This window comes from Canis aureus, chromosome 3 (genome assembly GCF_053574225.1).
Source record: "Canis aureus isolate CA01 chromosome 3, VMU_Caureus_v.1.0, whole genome shotgun sequence".
NCBI classification, from domain to species: domain Eukaryota; kingdom Metazoa; phylum Chordata; class Mammalia; order Carnivora; family Canidae; genus Canis; species Canis aureus.
This window is the reverse complement of record NC_135613.1, coordinates 18,833,735-18,856,574: the sequence shown is the minus strand read 5'-3', so window position 1 is coordinate 18,856,574 and position 22,840 is coordinate 18,833,735. Positions and strand designations below refer to the sequence as shown.

The following is a 22,840-nucleotide window of genomic DNA, read 5'->3' as shown; positions in this document are numbered from 1 at the left end:
CCAACCTCAGCTGGGAATTTGGTAGAAATGCAGATTCCTGAGCTCCAGGCCAAACCTTGTGAAGCAGAAACTCTGCAGAGGAGACAGTACACGCCTAAGGCCAAAGCCCCCCAGGCGGTCCCAATGTTCTAGGGCCACAGCATGAGCTGCATGATACCTACGTGCATTCCTGCTGAAGGAGAGACCTGGACCCGCGCACCTGCCTTCCACCTGCAACCGCTGCCCCTTCTGCCTCCTGAAGACCCAACAGTCTTCCCTCTGCCCCACCCAGCTTCAGCCTCTGCAAATCCCATGTTATATGCTCAGCGGCAAAAAGCAGAGGGAGGTAAAAAATCTGGAGACAGCAAGACAAACTGCTATGAGCCCTACAGGCTCTTGTGCCTCCACGGGACTCAGCCCCCGTGAGCCTCACACCAGGTAACACAATTCCAGGGACCCTCACAGAATGTTCAGGGGATGGGGTGGGGCTTTATCAAGGAGTATTTGGATTACAGAAATGCTCACCTTTTGCATCAACTGCAGAACCAGAACCTAATACTTAGATAACAGATAACTAAACTCTAAAGGCTCAAGACTGGGGAGGGGGAGTTATCTCTAAAAAGCCATGAGTTATTGTTAAAGCACTGACACCTCTGACTCAGTCTCCCCAGGCCTGGAAATGTCATAAGGAAAGCTTCCAAAGCTAGAACATTCCATGTATTTTTTTAAGGATATTATTTATTTATTCATGAGAGACAGAGAAAGGCAGAGACACAGGCAGAGGGAGAAGCAGGCTCCTCACAGGGAGCCTGATGTGGGACTCGATCCCACAACCCCGGGATCACACCCTGAGCCAAAGGCAGACGCTCAACTGCTGAGCCACCCACGCTTCCCAGAACATTCCATGTTATGTCTAGGAATGACATAATGAGAACTTTCTTTCATCCGACGAACACTAGAAAGACCAAACCAGCCAAACCCTTGACTTCAAGGAGCCCCCATCAACACGAGCAGCAGCAGGAAGGTAAGACTCAGGGAAAGCCAAGCATGTCTGCTCAATAGGGGACCATGGAGTCATGGCACAGGGCCAAGAATCTTACAGTGACCCCAAAAATGCTTCTCATGAGGGTCACATTGGTGACCTGAACATAGGGAAAAATTAGACATAAGTTAAATGACAAACAAAAGACAACTTTTTGAACCAAATATCAACTTCCCGTTGATTTCTTTCTTTCTTTCTTTCTTTTTTTTAAGAATTTATTTATTCATTCATGAGACACACAGAGAGAGAGGCAGAGACACAGGCAGAGGGAGAAGCAAGCACTCTGCATTGAGCCTGATGCGGGACTTGATCCTGGGACCCTGCGATCACGACCTGAGATGAAGGCAGACGCTCAACCACTGAGCCACTCAGGCATCCCTCTTTTTTTTTTTTTTTTTAAAGATTTTATTTATTTGACAGAGAGAGGGAAACAGAGCAAGCAAGTGCACAAGCAGGAAGAGGAGCAAGCAGAGAAAGAGGAAGAAGCAGACTCCCCGCAGGGAGCCCAACCCAGGGCTCGATCCCAGCACCCTGGGATCACCACCTGAGCCAAAGGCAGCCACCTACCCATCTGAGCAACCTAGGTGCTCTGCCCACCTTGGTTGGTTGCTCTTGCAGTCACTGACATCACATTCCTGAAGAGTCGCAGGAAGTATAGACATTCTTACTGTTTAACATGTTGTGAAAACAGTTTAATCCTCCCCTCCAGGATGGGCTGGATTCAGCAACTTATTCCCAAATAATGGGGATGGTGACTTTACAAAGGAGAAATCTCCCGATACTACCTTGGCCAGGTGATCAAGGGTTACATGGCCACTGACGAGCCCCGCAGAGAACACGCACCACTCGATGTGACAATGGGATGAAAAAGACCTTCACCTCTGCGACATTCTTCCCAAACACCCGCAACCTCAGCCTACCCGTCACTCCAGCCTCATCATGACAAAAAGGTCAGACCCACCCCAACTAAGGAACATGCTAGAAAATGCCTGGATGTATTCCTCAAACTGTCAAGAGCAGGAAAGATGGAGACACTGACTTGGCTCAGGGGAGATCAAGCCACAGAACCACGCAGTGGGACAGAGGGTCTGGGGATAGATCTCAAAGCAGGAAAAGCATGGGGGCGGGGGGGACTGTGAGCTCCAAATCAAGTCCCAGGCTCAGTTCAGAGTCCTGTGCTAACACCTGTTCCTCCTCAGGCCTGACAAACATGCCACAGTAACGCCTGAGGGGAGCACAAGAGAAAGCCGCAAGGAAGGGTATTCAGGGACTCGATGTGCTATCTTTGCAACTTTGCTCAGGAAAGCTGTCCCCAAATTTAGAGATTAAAAAAGAGGAAAAAAGATCATATGTGTAATTAGATTTTAATGAAGTAAACACTGAAGGTGGAAATCTACTGAAATTAGATGTAGCTGGGGTTAACGGTGCTTACCATTTAATATCCCATTTAGACAGATTTTTTCTAGTTTCCAGTATTAATAAAATTTTCTATAATGAACATGAATTACTTTCATTTTTTTTAATCTATGTGTGCTTTTTCAAAAGCCAAATGAGAGTGTAAGAATGAAAAATAAAAGGTTGTCTAGTTCCTAGCCCACGGTCAGCCCTGGGAAGCAGAATATGGTCTAAAATAGTTAAGGTGAAATTTAAAATGGGCCAAAGAACCAAACAGATATTTCTCTAGAGAAGATGTGCAAATGGTAAAAAGCACGGGAAAAGATGCTCAACATCCCTAGCAATCAGGGAGATGCAAAACAAAAGCAAAATGAGCTACTACTTCATACCCATTAAGATAATTATTATTCGAAAGAAAGAGGGTGAGAGGGAGGGAAGGCAGGAAGGGAGGAAGGAGGCAGGGAGGAAGGAAGGAAGGAAGGAAGGAAGGAAGGAAGGAAGGAAGGAAGGAAAGGAGGGAGGGAGGGAGGAAGGAAGGAAAGGAGGGAGGGAGGAAGGAAGGAAAGGAGGGAAGGAGGGAGGGAGGAAGGCAGGAGGGAAAGGAGGGAGGAAGGCAGGCAGGAAGGCAGGAAGGCAGGCAGGGAAAAACAAGCACTGGCAAGCCAGTGGGAAGGCCGGAGCCCTGGAGCCCTGGAGCCCTGGAGCCCTGGGGCGGGACTGAAGGCTGCAGCCACCGTGGGAAGCGGAAGAGCCCAGGTCTGAGGACGCAGCACTATCACCAGTGGATTCAGCAATCCCACTTCCGAGTAACGCACACAGGAACTGAAAGCAGGCGCTGCACACTCGGGTTCACAGCAACAATAGTCAACAGCCCAAAGCGGGAAGCCGTCCAAGTGTCCATCAAGAGATGGACGGATCAACGACACGTGCACCCCCCCCAACAGGGGCGTACTGTGCAGCCTTAAAAAGGAGGGAAAGTCTGACACCTGCTACTGGCACGTGGATGAACCGTGAGGATGGGGTCCTAAGTGTAACAAGCCAGTCCCCCAAAGACAAACAGAGCCTGACTTCACCGGTACGCAGGACCCAGAGCTGTCACACTCGCGGAGACAGGAGGTAGAGCAGAGGTTATTAGGGTGGGGAGGGAGGAAATGGGGGGGACTGTTTAAGGGGACAGTTTCGTGTGAGATGAAAAGCGCTCTGAAGAGGATGGCGGGGAGGGACGCACCAGTCTGAACGCACTTGCTCTCACAGAAGCGGACGCTGCAAGTGTAGGTTCTATGCTGTGTGGATGTTACCACAATCAAACCCATCAAATAGATTTTACTTCCAGGCTGTGGGGTGGGGGAGTGGTGGGAGGGAAGATTTCTGCCTTTTACTAGCTTTCAGGAACACAACTTATAAAAAAACTAAAGCAACATCAAGCAGTAATACGCAAGCCTCCCACCGCAGCTGGTTTGTTCTATTGAGTGGCACTAGATTATTCTCAGTGGTCACAAGGAACGCTGCTGTGGGGTCTCTGTATTTCTGCGTAAAGGGGTTAACCTTTTAAGACAAAGATTATATTAACAGTACATCCTCAGAATACATTTTGAGAGTTTTCTAGTAGTGCAGAATTAAATTTGCACCCATGTGAATGGAGACTATTTAGATCCTATGTGAGTAGAAACAGTTATTAAATAAACTAAAAGAGGGACACCCGGGTGGCTCAGTGGTTGAGCATCTGCGTTTCGCTCAGGCCACGGTCCTGTAGGCCAAGTCCTACATCAGGCTTCCTGTGAGGAGCCTACTTCTCCCCCTGCCTAGGTCTCTGCCCCAGTCTCTCTCTTCTCTCATGAATAAATAAGTAAAATCTTTAAAAATAAACAAATAAGCTGAAAGAGAAAAGCTTTGAGTTCATTCAATAACCACTGTCTATGGGACGCCTGGGTGGCTCAGCAGTTGAGCATCTGCCTTTGGCTCAGGGTGTGATCCTGCAGCCCAGGGATCAAGTCCTGCGCATGATGCTCCTGGCAGGGAGCCTGCTTTTTCCACTGCCTATATCTCTGCCTCTCTCTGTGTGTCTTTCATGAATAAATAAATAAAACCTTAAAAAAAAAAAAAAAGCAACACTGTTAAAAGGTAAGACTTGGAAACCCTTTCTTTTAAATCAAACGACATGAAAATAAGTTAAAAGTTCAGGCCATAGTTTTACAGTGTGGGGGCTCCTTTTGCATCGACTCAAAGACAGTCTGGTGCCATACCTGGCACGCTGGGTTGCTGCAGACAGGTCAGATAACCCCGCTTGGCCTCAGTGTCCTCAAGAAACGGGTCAAAGGGTACCGAGCTCAGTGGCCTGCGAGCATTCTAGAAGTATGCAACACGCTCGGCACGCTGGCTGGTGCAAGCCGATTTCTCAAGGAGGGCCAGCGGCCACTGCTCTGCCCCAGGTGCTCCACAGGGAGACAAGGTGTGCAGGCCGCAGGAAGGCCTGGGAGCCTGCCTGCCTCCTGCCGCCAGAGTCTTGCTGTGCCTCTGCCACTCCTTTGTCCTCCTTCAGGAAATGCCACCAGCCACCAGCCGTGGGCGACAGGAAGGGAGGAGCACAAGTCAGTTGCTCTTTCACTGGTACCTTCCTTGCTCAGAATTCCTTTTGGAAAAACTCCCTCCCAGCCTCCCAGAACCACAGGAAAGGTGGATCTTCCACACGATGACAGGGCAGCGGGGCCTCTGCCCATGCGGAGAAGGCCCAGGAGGGCGAGCGGGAGGCATCGAGGCAGAAACAGACCTCCCCTCTGCTGAGGGTTCCAGGCCAGCCAACGGAAAGACGGGTCTCTATGAAGGCTGTGCAGAAACCCATTCTGAGCAAGACAGCCGGAGGGAGGCTGCCCTTCCTCGACAAGACGGAGGCGGACCCCCAAACTGAATCAACGGCCCTGTAGCACCCGTGCATGGAGAGGGGGGCCCGGGAGGGCTCCCTCTGGCATCCCTGTGCCAACCTCAACAATGAATCACCCCGAAGCCACCCAGAAAGGAAACATGAGGGAGGCCCCACCTCAGAGGCTGAAAGAGACCAGTGTGAACCAAGTCCTGCAGTGCGGCCTCCCCAGATCCACCTCCTTAACGCAGGTGTGCAGCCTGCTGCGTGGGACCGCACGCAGCAAACGCTGGCACATGGAGGAGGGAGGGAGGGTGGATGGACAGGGCGACACGCGGTGCACTTCTGGCAGACCTAAAAACCTTATTGAACGTTTCACCACTGGTGGCGACTGTTTCTCCATCAGCCCCTCGGATGGCATATGTGGAAGAAACCAGGAGGCAAGCCCAAGCTCTGAGATCACCAGGTGACGGAGCCTCAGAGGTGGAAAGGGACACCAGGGGACAGCTGGAGAGCTTAGCTGCCGACATCTCTCAACAAATAGAAAGAAGGAGAATCTTTTAAGATTTTATTTACTTATTCTTGACACACACACACACAGAGAGAGAGAGAGAGAGAGAGAGAGAGAGAGGGGCAGAGACACAGGCAGAGGGAGAAGCAGGCTCCATGCAGGGAGCCCGACACGGAACTCGATTCCAGGACCCCAGGATCACACCCTGAACTGAAGGCAGATGCCCAACCGCTAAGCCACCCAGGCATCCCAGAAGGAAAATCATTTAAAAAAAATTTAAGGAACACCTGGGTGGCTCAGTGTTTGAGCATTTGCCTTTGGCTCAGGGCGTGATCCTGGGGTCCTGGGATCGAGTCCCACATTGGGCTCCCTGCATGGAGTCTGCTTCTCCCTCTATGTCTCTGCCTCTCCCTGTGGGTCTCTCATGAATAAGTAAATAAAATCTTTTAAAAAAATTAAAAAATAAAAATTTTTTAAAAAGGTCTTGTGCAAGGCGAAAATTATACAATGATTTTTAAGTGCTAAGCACAGTGTGTGTGGCAAACCGAGTGCTCCATAAATGGCAGGTTTTATCATTACATTATTAATAATAACTGGAGCAGGGGTGTGGGGCAGCTCAATCAGTTCAGTGTCTGCCTCTGGCTCAGGTCATGGTCTCAGGGTCCTGGGATTGAGCCCCAGGTCGAGCTTCCTGCTCCACGGAAGCCTGCTTCTCCCTCGCCCTCTGCTGCTTCCCCTGCTTGTGCTCCCTCTCTGTCAAATAAATAAATAAAATCTTTTTAAAAAAATAACTGGATCATAGCTTAAAAAAAAAAAAGATCAATGAAAAAATGTTCGATCTCACTCAAATAAATACACATTTAAGCAAACACCTACTGTTGCCTTTCACGCATCAGATCACCAAAGGTCTGGTGATACAGGGCACGGTGAAAGGGGTGTCCCCTTGCACCACAGACAGAAATACAAATTGCTATCACCTCTTTCAAACTGTTAGACCAGAAAACACTTCGCTGCTGGGATCCCCCCTCTAGGGCTTTATCCTGTTTGCCTCCTCCTCACACATGCTTACAAACAGACCCAAAGTTCTCCAAGTACCAGTATTAGCGGTAATACTAACAGGCCAGGAGCAATTCTATGTCCATCAAGAAGGAAATAATTTCTCATCAGTAAGGAAATAACACTGCCAAGTCCCAAGGTCAAACCTTGTTTGTTATAAAAAATGTCTGGCACAGAGCACCATGTGTGCTGACGGGGAAGGGCCCCAAATCACACTATTCTGAGGAACAAGTACATTGAATTACATGTTTTCATGTCTCTCACGTCCCCCGGCCAGGTCTACCTGGCCCGTTTAACTGCCATGAATCACCCTGGGTTACTTCTTTATGGTCAACCTCTCTCCAGCCACGAAGTAGGGCAGGCACATGGCGATCTCCTTTCTCCCCGGACACAGAAGGTGCTCGAATGTGAGAGCCTCAAGGATAAGATCCAAGGGCTCCAAGGCAGAGAAGCCGTCTCTGCAGAGAGGCCTGAAAATCCACAGAAGTAAGGCCCCAGAGAAGTGGGGATTTGTCACCATCAACCCCCAGCGCTTGGCAGAGCATCTGGGACCTCGCTGGTCCAACCAGACCTCACGGGGACCTTTCCACACCACAAAACATGCTCTGACTTCCTTGCACTGATCCAAGAAAGAACGTCAGAGGCCAAGATGATCTGGAGAAAAACCACAAAAACATGAACAGATCCTTACCTGTTTCTTCTGGTTTGGTCCACTGAATAAATCTGCTTTCTCAGCCAACTGGGAAGAGAGTTGAGACAGAGACAGTTAGTAAACAGCAGGAGTCTCCATCAGTTCTATGGAATGGGGACAAAGGATTCTGGAAACAAGAAAAGCTTTCCAACTTGCTAACTTGAGCAGCTTGGGAAGAAGCGGTTTTCTCCTTGTGGTTGAAACGCCCTAGCCGAGCCAAGAGGCCCCTCCAACTCGTACAGGCTGGCATTCTTTACACTGACGATCCTCTCTGATGATGATCATTATCGCCCGAGAGGCTGATGAGAAAAACGGTGGGGATCAGAGGGTTTTCGCCAAGGGGACAGTCATCCACACGCCAATCCCGTGTGGACCTCACGACACTGACACACGGACAGGGCAGTCCTGAGCAGCTGGCAAATCCTGCAAGTCCTCTGATGACCTGGTAGAACCACTTCTTAATCCTGTAAGAAGGAAGCCCTCGGTCCTTTCCGGTCCTCCCTTCCAACAACAATGTATGTTTCCGTCTCAGTTTCAGTACACTCCTCACCCCACCAGAGAGAGGTGGGGGGACGGCTCTTTGATGAGATGCTGGAGAGGCCACAGCCTCTACTGAGAACCTGTTCCCTGCAGGACACTCAGTGAGCCTCCAAGATAAAATGTCCCATTTTTCTTTTCTTCACTCACATTGGCTAAGGGAACAGAATAAATGAATGTGGGCACTCAAGATAAAAAGCCATAGTCAATGGGTCACTTGGGTGGCTCAAGGGCTGAGCGTCTGCCTTTGGCTCAGGGCATGATCCTGGAGTCCCGGGATCGAGTCCGGCATCGGGCTCCCTTTTGGGAAGTCTGCTTCTCCCTCTGCCTCTCTCTCTCTCTGTGTCTCTCGTGAATAAACAAAATCTTTTAAAAAAAAAAAAAAAAAAAAAGGAGGGGATCCCTGGGTGGCTCAGTGGTTTAGCGCCTGCCTTTGGCCCAGGGTGCGATCCTGGAGTCCTGGGATTGAGTCCCGCATCGGGCTCCCGGCATGGAGCCTGCTTCTCCCTCCTCCTGTGTCTCTGCCTCTCTCTCTCTCTCTCTGTCTATCATGAATAAATAAATAAATCTTTAAAAAAAAAAAAAAGGCAAAGTCAATACCTCTCAATAATGGTGGGTGTAGATGCACTCATCGCTTCCTGGTGTAAGATTTTCAAGCCAGAGAGCCACTTATTCGCATCTTCTTTAGAGTCAGCTGGAAAGGTGAACAGGAACAGAGATGCTATTACTCCCTGGGAAGACCTCTGCAGAGAGATCAGGGCCCTGGCCGCCCCAGCCCCACACAGACCATAGGGACAAGAGGAGCCAGTGCTAGATTCCCATTTTGCACAAGGATATGAAGAAGGCATCTCCTTCACATCATTGTGGTTCTAAGACCTGCTTTTTGTATCTGAGATGAAGCCACATGCCCAAGATGTCCCTTCTATGGCAAGGGTGACAAGTATGACCTTCCCCCCATCCCCCAAGAGTTTTAGCTTTTACCCCTGTCAGTGAATAAGGTGTAGGGCTTGGGATAATTCACACCACAATCCTGAGCAATCCTCAGCATCTCCTGTTTCTTCTAGTCAAGGCCAGGGAGAGGGGAGAGAGGCAGTGCCAAGCAGTAGGTGAGAGCTTGACATCACTGACAGGGTCCCACTGCATCACTTCAGGGCTGTGTGACATTCAGCTGGTTTCTTAACCCCTCTGTGCCTCATTGCATCATCAGTTAGCAATGCAAACACCTCGCTGAGTTACTAACCATGTCCTAAGGACCAGGTACCTTGTTTATCTGGATGAGAACATGCCAAGGTTGCTGCTCCTACTCTTCCCATGGGAATGAGGAGAAAATGAACCTCAGAATTGTCAGGACACCTGTCCCAGAGCCCGTACGTGGGAAGCTGGGATCTGAATCCAGGTCTTGCTCATCTCTCTACTGGACCTTTCTACTGAATTCCAGAGCTCTGTTAAGACACCAGAGCTGGCATCCTGGACTCTAAGACTTGCTTGGGCTCTCATGGTCTCCCTACCAAGAACAACCAGGCCTCAGCCTGCAGCAGGGCTAAGTGGACACAATTCTGAAGGTCATGGGCACAGGCCCCTCTCTCCTGCCCATCTCTGCACCAGCCACACACCATCAATCAGACATCCATTCATTATTCCCACATCCAGCTCGCTATTTCCCTCCTTTAAGCCCTCAACACACATAACATTGTCTCCCCAGATGGGTCTCCCTCTTTCCTCCCAACTCCTACTGATGCCTCAAAACCCCATTTAAAAGTCACCTCCTCTGCAAAGCTTCCCTGACATTGGCCCTCTGTCTTCCTACAGCATGCTGTATTGTGACTGGACTATACCTCTTATCACAGCATACTGTGAGCTCTGTAACAGGAGCGACTGGGTCTCGGTGGCAGCTAGGACAGCCCCGTGCAGAGTGCATGATCAAAGGTGCATGATGAGCAAGTGCAAAAGCAAATCAACAAGAGCTTTTTGGTCCTAATTTAAATGCCCCTGACACTGCTTAGCCTTCACCATCTCCCCTCCGTTTTGGTCTACTTTTAAAGGGATTTATTTTCTCTTTCACCGTTCACAGTTGCACAAATGGTTCTAAGTCAATAAATTCTAAGACGAGACCTGAAGGCAGTGACAAGCTTCTGCTCCTGAGTGAAGTGCCCGAGCTTTTCTGCAGCTCATCTTCTGGCCTCTCAGAGGCCCCTTTGGCCTTTTGGTGGATTCATGGGGACAGCTGGAAATCTCACCTCTGGATCATGTGTCTATGTGAGCGTATGTATGCACGCACATATGTGTGTATGCATGTGGCAAGTGTACTATGTGTGCGTGTGTGCATGCATGAATCTGTGTATGTACATGCGCATATGTGTGAGACAGAATATTCCAGGGTAGTTTCTCCAGTTTAGGGGAATAGGCCAGGCTCTGCTGGACAAAAACTATATATAACCTGCCTTCAGCTCTCTGCACGCACCAAGCAGGACCTTAGCATAATGCTTACAACACCCCAATGAGGCAAGCATTACCGTTCTCCCCATTTCACAGCTGAGCAAACCGCAGCTCTCAGAGAGGTTGAGTAGCTTGCCCAAAGGCACACAGCTAGAAAGGGGCAGCGTTAGATTCAAAACCATGATGCCTCCAAACACAGAGGAGGGGGCAGGCAGGTGTGAGCATTCTGCTATTAGAGAAGTCCTAGGAAGGAAGCCAGGCGTAGGCGAGGAGAAAAATGCATGAAGGTGCACTCACCTGCCAGACTGAGTGTGCTCAGAACAAACTGGGTGCCGTACAAGATGGTAAAACAGCACTCTTCCTTCTGGCGGACTGCTTTTGCACGCTCAAAATCCTTGGAGTTCTTCCCTGGGCGGATTTCCTTGATTTCCATGATATCCACTAAAAGACAATTGAGACAGGCTCATCAGAAGCTGGAGTTCACTCCACCTGAGTGAGGACAGAGCCACAAGTCCGCACCCCACCCCACAAGCACCGCCCAACTCCTGCAATCCCCAGCCCCTCAGCCCTGTCCACACTGCAGGTCTACATGCAAATAAGTAAAAAGCTTGCTGTTCAAAGCTACTAAGTACTGGGATGCTGGTATAGCAACAGACAACAGAAACAAGGAAATCTATCCTCCCTATAACTCCTGATGCTGTGTGACTCCAGTCCCTTCCTAACCAAACTGGGCAGGATGGCCACCTGACCCCAGGGAGATGCCTTCCCCCACACAGATGGCCACCTGACCCAAGGGAGGCACCTTCCCCCACAGTATGTCTGCCTGACCCAGTGTCTGATGACCCCTCACCCCACAAGATGCCCATGTGGCCCAAGAGTGACCCCTCCCCTCATAAGATGGCCACCAGACCTAAGGGCAAGCCCTCTTCCCCAGAGATGGCCACCTGATCCAAGAGTGACCTCCTCCCCCGACAGGATGACCAAATCACCCAGGAGCAACCCCTCCTCCCCACAGATGGCCGCCCGACCCAAGGGAGAGTTCCCTCCCTGCCACAGGATGACCATGGTCCATCACAAAGAGACAAGCTCAGCCAGTCCCTTCCTCCTCTTTTTTCTGTCAAAAAAAAAGCACCTTTCCTGGAACAGACCCATTCCACATGTTTCAGATGAAGCTGATCTGCTTCTCCTCACCACCTATCACAAGTCAAAGAGGGGACCCTAGGAATAGCCAAGGGGCCCTACCGTGGAGCACCATGATTGGTCCAGGGGCGAGCACATGGCCCGATCTGGGCATACCAGCATCCTCCTGGGACTTATTTTGGCCAAAAATATTAATAAAATTTCTCTTGCTACTGCTGCTGCCTGGCTGATAAAACAGGAGTCTGGGGGCAGCAGGGAGCATGTTCCCCAAATGTAGAAGGAAAAGACTGAGCCCAGGAAAAGACTGAACCCTTAGGTCCAGTCATACTGGAAGCCATACTTGTCCTAGAAAATGCTACTTCCATGACATAGTAAATTCTTTTTTTAGGTTTGGTTAGTGTGACCTGAGTTTCTACCCCTTGCAACCATAAGAGTCCTGGCACATATATCTCAGTCCTTGCACGGAAGAGAGAAGCAGGAAAGAAAGGTGTCCCTGAAAATGAGAGGAGAGGGAGGGAGCCTGGACCTGGGATGGAGGAATCAGGTGAATGAAGGCATTTAGAGTCAGGGTTGATCAGCAGGAAAGCAGGGTTGATTAGCTTCCACAGGTAGCAACAGGAGTTTGGGTGCAGTGAATGCAATTAGGGGAGAGAGGGGTGGAATGAACGGGAAGCTCTCTTCTTTCTTCCCATGGGTCTTGTTTTGGTTGGACCAAAAACCATTCGGGGGACAGGAGTCATGAAGGAATGTAAAGAGGCTTTAAATGAGTGGCATCGGTTCTGCAGCCTCTGTGTGGCGGTATTTCCACAACCCTATACACGTGAGAAAACTGTAGACCTAGACACCAAAACAAAACAAACCTTGAGTCCACAGAAAAAAATAGAGAAAACCAAGTCTGCAATTTATTTTATTTTTATATTTTAAAATTTTATTTATTTAAGACAGAGACATGCATGGGAGCATGATTGGGGGTGGGTAAAGAAGGGTTGCAGAGGGAGAGGGAGAAGCAGACACCTCACCGAGCAGGGAACCCAACTTGCCTCAGGGCTTGATCCCAGGACCCTGAGATCATGACCTGAGCTGAAGGCAGACGCTTAACCAACTGGGCCACCCAGGTGCCCCTCAGGTCTATATTTTAATCATACCATACCAGTGTCAGTCCTGAGTTTGGTGACTGGACGTTATCACTGGGGAAAGCCAGATGAACAGGACACAGAAATCCTATAGGATTTCTGCAACGTTCACGTGAGTCTAAAATTGTTGCAAACCAGTAAGTCTTAAAAACCACTTTTCAACGTATTGTTTTGGGAGGGGGGGTGCCTCTAAACCCTGTGGGGGGTGGGGCACCAGATCCCCACCCTTGACCCAACCCAGAAACCTGGAGTCTTTTCTCTTTTCCCTCACTCCTCAAAAACAAACAGCAAAACACAGACCCTTTTTGTGCGCTGAAATTTATAGCCTTCTAGGAGGAAATTGGCATTGCCGATTGAACTGTTTTCGCCTCATCTAAGACATGAAAGGTGGTGACATTTGTTCTCCTCAAATGTTACCCACCAACCTTTGCCAGTCAACATGCTCACGCCTTGAAGCAAATATATATATATATATATTTTCCTATCAAGTCTAGCAGTGGTTATCTACTGTCCTTGTTGGTAAAATCTTTGAATTGGCCTCCTGTGAGTTTTTCTTACGGTGAAGTTATAATAAAAACTTGACACACGTACATGAAGAAAAAATTTCATATGCTGTGACCTTATCCTGAGGCAATTACCAGTTCTACTTTCTAAATTACGCTTGACTCAGTCAACTTCTCTCCATTCCCATGGCCAACGCCATAATCCAAGCCACTGGGATCTCTTGCTTGGCCTAGTGAAGGAGCCAGAAGTTACTCCCAGAGCCATTTTTATGAAACTTAAATACGCTCATGTGGGGAGCCCAGGTGGCTCAGTCAGTTAAACCCAACTCTTGATTTTGGCTCACGTCATGACCTCAGGGTCATGAGATCGAGCCCCACGCCCAGCTCTGCACGCAACAGGGAGTCTGCTTCCCCTTGCCTCTGCGCCTGCTCCCACTCGCATATGCATGCTCTTCTCTAGATCAATATTTAAAAAGTAAATAAATAAATATGTTCACACCTTTCCTGGGCTTCAAACCTTCTGAACACATCTCAGTGCTCCTAGGACTGAGATCCAAGGCCCGATGTGGACCCCACCAGCCCCATCTGGCCCCACACCCTCCATGCTCCAGCCACCCAGTGAGGGGTCACCCCGACTACAGGACATCTGCACGTGCTGTGGGCTCTGCTAGGAATGCCCTGGGTCTGGTTACCTCCAAGTTCCCCCTTCCAGTTTCAGCTCAACCACCATTGAACTCAGAAAACCCTCCGATTCTTGCTATGGTAGCAGCCCCTCTCTCCACAGCCCTGAACAGAGGCAGCACCTGTGGGTGGGACTCCATGGGCTCAGAACCTCTTCCCTAGAAGGTGCTCCCTTCCTCAGGACTGCACCCCGGGCCCTAGCATAGTAGCTGGTATACAGTGGAACCCAATAAATAGCTGTTGAATGGGGAAAGGGGGCAGAGCGCCTGGGACAGGCACTGGAAATGGGACAGTGGGAGGTGGACATGGAGATATGCACACACACAAATGGAGACACCCAGACAGGGCAAAGAGAGACAGAGACACCAGGCAGGCCCCCCAGACAAGGAGGGAGGGAGACACGAACACGCACACATACCAAGTCAGAGAGGAAGAAGCGTGAGATGTGGCAAGAGAACAAAAGAGAAATGGCCACCCTAAGGAGGCAAGAGGTCCTGGGTTCCCCTTCAGCACCAGCAAGGACCCCTGCTTGGGAGCCAGGCCCAGCCTGCAAGAGGGCTGCAGGCACCCACCACATCAGCAGGGCCGATCACCTGCATGACATCATGGGGACCACACTCCCCCTGCCCCAACCTGGGGAAGGACAGGCTCCTTGGTAATGCTCCTGAAAGACCAGACCTTCTGCACCGGCTTGCCCTGGCTCCTCTGTCATCAGCTGACTGTATTTGTGATCTCACCTGACTGATTTCTCCACCCTCCCTGAAACGATTCATTCTGTTACCTTTATAACCACCCTATACAGCCCCTCCCTTGCACATTTGTATTTACAGGTTCATGTACCTGGGATGTGCATCCTCCTCCAAGCCCCAGGCAAACAGGGATCGTGTGTCTGTCCCCCTCACTCACAGCTGAAGCCTCACTGCCACCTGCACCAGAGCCTGGCTCAGAGCAGGAACTCAGGTATCCATGGAACGAATGAATCAGATTCTTACTTGGGAGATGATCCCAGGAACACCAGGAGAGGAGTGGGGACATGAGACAGGGATGGAAAGATGCTGAGGAGGAGACTGCTAGGTCATCAAGCTGGCCCTCTGTAGGCACCTGGAGATGACCCCACAGGGGTTCTTGGGAGTCCTCACCCCACCACAGAGCAAGGGAGCTGGGGTATTTTTTTTTAAGATTTTATTTATTTATTCATGAGAGACACAGGGAAAGAGGCAGAGACATTGGCAGAGGGAGAAGCAGGCTCCATCCAAGGAGCCTGATCTGGGACTTGATCCCAGGACCCTGGGATCACGACCACTGAGCCACCCAGGCATCCTGGGAGCTGGGGTATTTATCCCCAAACCCCACCTGCTGTTGGTCAAGGGCTGTGTCTGAGGCCTACCTTCCTGTTCCTCAAGCAGAGGGCTGCAGGGTTCACACCAAGCTGTCCTCAACGTACAGAAGTGAATGCTACAGCAATCAGAGTCCAACCCACGGCAGCCTCTGCTACATCAGGTCATCAATCTGGTAGTTTCTAAGCTACCCCCATGAGACACAGGGATCAGTATGTTTGAGGGATCAATGACCCAGTAGGTAGTTCAGGCAGTAATAGATGTGGCCAACTCCCAGGCACTGCAGAGGACAGCTTCTCTGGGCTCCCCGCATGGAGACAGGACAAGATGTCACTGCCCCTGTGAGTTCTTTACCACCACCCCCGAGGGCATCCTGGCTCAGCAGGTGGTTCTGGGGTTATAGAGAACATATTCTCATTTAATGTAACAGCTTTATCAAGATACAGTTCACATGCCATACAGGTCATCCATTTCAAGTGCACAATTCAATAGCATCTAACGTACTCACAGACTTGTGCAAATCACCACCAGAGTCAATTGAAGAACACCTTCATGCCCACAAAGAGAAACCCATATCCTGTAGCTATCACTCCCCATTTCCCTCTTGTCCCTACACCAGACCTGGCAACCGTGAACCTACTTTCATCCGCTAACAGATGTGCCTTTCCTGGACATTTCATATAAAGGGATTTCTACACTAGGTGGTCTCTGGTATGGGGCTTCTTTCATTTGGCATAAAGTCTTCAAGGTTTGTCCGTGTCATAGCAAGTGTCAGTATTTCGTGCCTTTCTATGGAGAAGTAATATTCTAGAACACATTTTCTTCAACTGCTCTTCTGTCGATGGACGTTTTGGGGTTGTTTCCACCTTTCGACTACTGTGAATAGTGCAGCTGTGAACATTGACATGCAAGATTCTGTGTGAACACCTGTTTCTCCTAGGAGTGGAAAGCTGTCCTCCTGAGTCCATACTCTCAGGGCTGCGGGCCTAACTGTGAGGTGCCTCCTTCATGCCATGGGGCTGTCCAGCCATCATGGACCAGAGAGGGCACTACTCACAGGTGGAAAGTCAGCTGCGGATGGGCCTGTGGCTCTACCAAGCCCTTCACGACTATTACTACTACTTCCCAGGCCTTCTGAGCAAGGAGGACCCAGCTCCAGACGAATCAGAGGGCTGCCTGCTATGCAGTACCCTCCTGGTTACCAGGAGCCCCAAAAAGGCAGGAAGGAAATCCGTCACCAGCTAGGGTGGTTGTCTCTTTAGTGATCAACAAAGTCTGAGGGGCCCATTGGTCAGTTCTGTTGCCATGTATTTGATCTTGCATCACACAGAGGCACCTTGCTCAGTGATGATCCCACTGCGCATGGGGTGCAGAGCAGAGATGGGGGGTAGGGGGATCAGGCCTCCTGCACGCAACTAGGTCAATCCCAAATCACCTTTCTTACTTGCACCGGAAATAAAATTCTAGTGTCCGGGTTGCAAACTTGCCACCCGAGTCACGTGAAGCATGTGTCTGGTGACCAGTGGATGGACTCTGGAGCCAGCAGGTCTGGGTTTGAATCCCAGCTTCTAACAGATGCTTCCAGCAGGAACTCACTGCTAGCCCTGCTAGCCCTGTGCCTGCCACTCCCCCTAGTTGTGCTCTAATAAATAAAATCTTAAAAAAAAAAAAAAAAAAAGTAGGGATGCCTAGGTAGCTCAGTGGTTGAACATCTACCTTTTTTTAGCTCAGGTCGTGACCCTGGAATCCTGAGATCGAGTCCCGTATCAGGCTCCCAGGAGCAAGTCTACTTCTCCCTCTGCCTATGTCTCTTCCTCTGTGCCTCTCCTGAATAAATAATTTTTAAAAATAATAAAAAAATAAAGTAGTGCCTCATAACTACAACTAATAAAGATGTAGTAACTTCTAAGTACTTGTTAGGTATTATTTTTTTTTTAATTATTAATGCAACTGAATAAAGCTAGACTCATATGAGGTACAGGAAAAAACACAGTCTTTTTTTGTTTGTTTGTTTGTTTTTAATTCATGAAAGCCACAGAGAAAAAGAGGCAGAGACACAAGCAGAGGGAGAAGCAGGCTCCATGCAGGGAGCCCAATACAGGACTCAATTCAGGGTCTCCAGGATCATGCCCTGGGCCAAAGGCAGGCACTCAACCACTGAGCCACCCAGGCATCCCAGGAAAACACACAGTCTTAATTTACTTCTGGAAAGTGAAGAGAGAGGGTTGCCCAGGTGGCTCAGTGATTGAGCGCCTGCCTTCGGCCTAGGGCGTGCTCCTGGAGTCCCTGGATCAACTCCCACATCAGGCTCCCTGCATGGAGCCTGCTTCTCTCTCTGCCTGTGTCTCTGCCTCTCCATGTCTTTCACTAATAAATAAAATATATATATATAAAAAAAAAGAAATTGAAAAGAGAGATCCATCTGTACTGATGTGGGAAAAAAAATTGAAACAGTTTATGTAAATAGGGTACTGGAGGTATGTGCCTGTGTCTGTACATCTGCACATGTCTGTCTGCATGTACATTCATACATGTGTATGTCCAGATTGTGCACAGGTGTCTATCATCACTCAAATTCTCACTATCTAAATACCACTCTAACTTGCAAATATTTTTTACACAAAACATACTACCCAGATTACACCTGCTGTAGGATGTTCGTGCACAGGCACCAATGAAAATATTGATATCAGCCTACAACAGATGACCGAGTCTAGCACTCCCAATGCTGAAAATCAACACGCATCAAACCTAGTGTCCTGTCCACCCTAGTAAGTTCTGCTCAAGTCCTAGCATTTACTTCTCACAAGCCAACTACCAGAGTCCAATTTAGAGGACATCTCAGGTATTTTCAACAGATTAGTTCACTGTCATCAAGTTGCAAAGTAGAGGAAAAAAATCAAAATTCACAACCAACACCATATAGTTAGTACCCTACGTACTCTTTGCAAACATGCCCAGGAACAAGTTCATTAAAGTATCAAATAATTGGGACACCTGGGTGGCTCAGCGGTTAAACGTATGCCTTCGACTCAGGGCATAATCCTGGAGTCCTGGGATCAAGTCCCACATTGGGCTCCCTGCATGGAGCCTGCTCCTCCCTCTGCCTATGTCTCTGCCTCTCTGGGTCTCTCATGAATAAATAAAATCTTAAAAAGTCAAATAATTAAGGTATATCTGATGGGTTGGTTTCCAGATGTTTAAGGGTATTAAGCAATACTGGGGATGGGTTGTGGGTTTTGGGGTTTTTTTTTTTTCAATCAGTTGGTAATGCATCACCATTTATATCCACGTAATAGGAAATAACAGACAGCTATCCAAAAGAAAAAAAAAAAAAAAAAGATGCTCTCCCTCATGTTTCCAGGAATGTATTAGACTCAGCTAAGGAGGAATACCTCTATCTGTACACGTAGAAGTCTGCCAATTTGCTGACAATGAGGGTTCCTGGTAGGGAGGGTGACAAGCAAATGGTAGGCTTGATCTGCTTGGGTTGAAATTTTTGCCAAAGGCACGGAGTCATTAAGATGACCGACTTTATTTTCAAAGTAGGCTCTGGTGGCCAGAGCTCGGGCCATGTGCGCTCCTGTGGTGGGGCTCAGCAGCCATGTTTCCTGCTTGAAGAAGTGAGATAACACAGCCACAGAAGTGAGGCCTCATCTCTGCACAAACTTAGCTTCCCAGTATCACCTCGGGCCTTCCCCAGGTCCGGCCACCCTCCCACAGCCTTCCCCACTCATCACCTGCAGACACACACTTGGGGTTTCCAGCCTCCTCCCACTCTCCCACCTGACACCACCACCCCCTTTGCTGACTGTCCCCATGACCCCATTCTTCAAACCCTGCTTCCTTTCTGGGCCACTCTCAAGCTGCCGCCCATTCCTGGAACATCCTCCTGCTCACACCAGGCACGTGCCCCTTCCCTGATTCCACACTTGCCCTCAATTGGTACTATCTGCCAACAGACTTAAAGCATCTTCAGGGGGGCACCTGGGTGGTTCAGTGATTGAGCATCTGCCTTCGGCTCAGGTCATGATCCCAGGATCCTAGGATCAAGTCCCACATAGGGCTCCCCACAGGGAGCCTGCTTCTCCCTCTGCCTATGTCTCTGCCTCTGTGTGTGTGTGTGTGTGTCTCATGAATAAATAAATAAAATCTTGTTAAAAAAAAAAAAAAAGCATCTTCAGGGAAGCTCCAGCTGTATTTTAAGAGGAAAGGAGACCACGGGAGCTTGACACCTTCCCACACATATCCCCACTCTCTTGTCTACCCATCAGCCAGGCTCAGTGGCTGAGCATCACACTGAGGATGTGCTGGGGGGAAGCACACAGACACACTCCCCACCCTCAGAAGCCTGGGCAGGACAGACCCCCTCCACACCAGCACGTGAACATGTAAGCCTCCAACCACACCAAACACCTCAGAGAGGAACCAGGTCTACACTGGGGCTTCTCCGCAGCAAGGGGAAGGAAGGCTGCTCTGAGGGCGTGCAACTTGGTGGAGTCCTGAAGGCTGGAGGTAACCCAGTGGTGGGCAGTAGGCAGTGGAGAAAGCCCTGCAGGAAGTCCCGGGGCTTGGACAAGTCACCCCAAAGGCACCTGGGTGCTTGGGCAAACCTTGTCCCTTCTCTGTCCTTTCCTCACCTGTGCCAACCATGAGTGCACTACCTCCCCTTCACCGAGCTGCTCCGCCAATAACATGAAATTACACTAAATAGGAATCCCGTGGACCCCAGGAGGTCTCAGTCAAGGTTAATTTCGCTGCTGGGATGCACGTTCTCATACCACCTTCCAACAACACCTTCCCCAACGCTGGGTTTCACTTTGTCTCAGGGTATCAGGTCTCAGTGAAAGACTCTGCTTTAAAAACCAAGAGTGTTAGTTGTTGCACATATGTGACAGCATCTAACCTGATCAACAGATAAACAAGTGAGATACACTACAGAACAATTTTAACAGGGTCAACATGGAAGAGCTGAAAGCGCCCAACTTTGGAAGAATCTAGCAGACATGCGCTTAAAGTCCATCCTGAGATGGATTTCTTTATTCTGGCTTAGTCTCTATTTTCTCATCTGTAAAATGGGAATGAAGATCCATCATCCCATTGGTATATACACCTGAAAGAACTTGGTAAAACGTAAACTGTTTTCATGGGCTTTAGACATTAAAGTCCTTTGAAAACCTAAGGACTGGGGGCAAGGGTGAGGGAGACTGCCCTTATCGTCTTTGTTTAAAAAAAAAAAAAAAAAAGAAAGAAAGAAAAAGAAAAACAATTGGGGACACCTGGGTGGCTCAGTGGTTGAGCATCTGCCTTCAACTCAGGGCGTGATCCTGGGGTCCTGGGATCAAGTCCTGCTTTGGGTTCCCCACTGGGAGCCTGCTTCTCCCTCTGCCTCTCTCTCTGCCTCTCATGATTAAATATATAAAATATTTTTTAAAAATTAAGAAAGAAACAATCTTAGAGACTATGATGATCTCTAGTGGGGAATATCCCAGGCTTGTGTTTCCACAGGAGCTCTGTTACTGCTGGGCTTTGTATTCATACATAAGTGCTGAATGAACTGTTTTACAGATGTTTCAGAGTTTTCAGTGATACTGGAGGCACTGGCTGAGCTCCTCTTCCCTCCAGGGACCTGTCTCCCCAGGGGAGACAGGAGTCCAGCAGGAGGAACTAGACATGCCCAGCTCAGCCTCCTTGTCCAGTTCTGGTCTGACCTGTCCCCCAGGAACCACATGCGTTGCCCTGCTCCCTGGCAGCGTCCACCAGTGCCAGAGACAGAGTGAGCGGGTCAGGGGCCAGAGCCCATTCCAAGCCAGACTCCCCAGGAGGTGCACACAGAGCAGGCCTCCTTGTCACTGTGTATTAGTTATCTGGGCTTCTCAATTGTTTCCAAGTTCACAAGAAGATGAGAAAGAGAGGGGGCTTTATGAACCAGCCAGCTAAAATCCCAAACACCGACCATCACAAAATTCTTCAAATATTCACTGTTCTAGGATTACTTGAATTTGAGTTTTCTCCCTTCTACCGGAAACTCAGTGGGAATAATCCCAACATGGGATCCTGCGGAAGGAACTTAAATGGTATCCACATTTTGTTATGTCTTAATTCTGACAGATGTGTATTTGGCACCTCTAATCTTTAGGATCAAAGTTCCTTCTATATGAATTTAAGTCAAAAAAGAATGAGTCCATTTCAAAATATGTATTAGTTATAGAACAGGTGAAATGCACCTAGAACAAAAATTACTAAGACCTTCTGGAACAGCTCACCATCTTACACACAGCCTGTTGGAAGTTTTCATCGGCTCTGCTTTAAACCGGTACTATTGATCAAAATTACACAGAAGGCCTTTACTGGACCAAGACTATATATAGATCCCGCCCCACCACACCCACACTGGACCAGTTTTTGATTTGGGTGTGGGATTTGGGTTTTGTTTTTTGTTTTTTTGTTTTTTTGGAGCTATACATGCCTGACACTATTCCTCAAATGTTATTTGATCATCAAATCTATGAAGTTTGCCACACCTGCATAGTGCTGGCTCTAATATCTGTCTTCAAATCAACTCATCTTTTTTTCAACTGAATATATACCTATATTTTAGGAGTTTGTCTTTGGTAAAAAGAAACCCAGTTCCACCCACCATATATAACAGGCACTGGACAACACAAAGGCAGTGGAAATAGGACATTATTAAATTCTGCCTAGAAACAGCAGATGCCACAGACCACGCCCGCCCCCCCCCCCCCCCCAACACACACACCGTGGTTCTGGGTTAGAAGAGGTGAAAATTAAAGATTTGAGGGAATGAGGCCAAGTGAGCTAAGCAGGACTCACGGATGGAGACAAGTCTGAGGGTGGGGACCTCCTGGGGGCAATAGGTGTGGGGAGTGGTCTAGATCTGATCTGGGTTGGGGGAAGGGAGGTTGTGGTCACAGAGGTGTCCTCCTGTGTAAATTGGATCTTACACTCACTGTGCATTTTACCATACAGATACCTTACTTGGGGAGGTGGGTGTGGTCATTAAGAGGGATCCTTGTCAGGATGGAACCACCCAGTGTCTTGAGCGTGGTGGCAAATACAAGAACACACATATGTGATAAAACTGCATCAAACTTAACATGCCCACACACACGCGTGCATATGCACACACGCAGTGCAAGTAAAACTGGGGAAACGTGGATGAGACGGAGGGTGGGCTGAATCATTGTTCGTACCTTGGCTGTGTTGGCACACTACCGTTTTCCAAGATGGTTCCACTGGCACCAACAGGGTAGTGTCTACATGAGATCTGTGTTATTTCTTACAACTTTATGTGAATCTACCCATCTCAATAAATTTTTCAATTAAAAAATAGAGTATCCAGGGCAGCCCAGGTGGCCCAGAAGTTTAGCACCGCCTGCAGCCCAGGGTGTGATCCTGGAGTCCTGGGATGGAGTCCCATGTCGGGCTCCCTGCAGGGAGCCTGCTTCTCCCTCTGCCTGTGTCTCTGCCTCACTCTCTCTCTGTGTCTCTCATGAATAAATTTTAAGTCTTTAAAAATAA

General features: G+C 49.0%; 1 protein-coding gene across 7 annotated transcripts in view; it reads right to left on the bottom strand.

Annotated features, from left to right (window-relative positions):
* The window catches only part of PLCG2 (phospholipase C gamma 2), a 174,725-nt gene that overhangs the window by 80,433 nt on the left and 71,452 nt on the right, over positions 1–22,840 (bottom strand). For all 7 annotated transcript variants that reach the window (XM_077890972.1, XM_077890976.1, XM_077890970.1 and 4 more), the window contains 3 exons: positions 10,802–10,945; positions 8,669–8,762; positions 7,532–7,579 (listed from right to left, as the gene is read on the bottom strand). In XM_077890972.1, the coding sequence (XP_077747098.1) occupies positions 7,532–7,579; positions 8,669–8,762; positions 10,802–10,945 (286 nt within the window). The remainder of the gene's footprint in view (positions 1–7,531; positions 7,580–8,668; positions 8,763–10,801; positions 10,946–22,840) is intronic.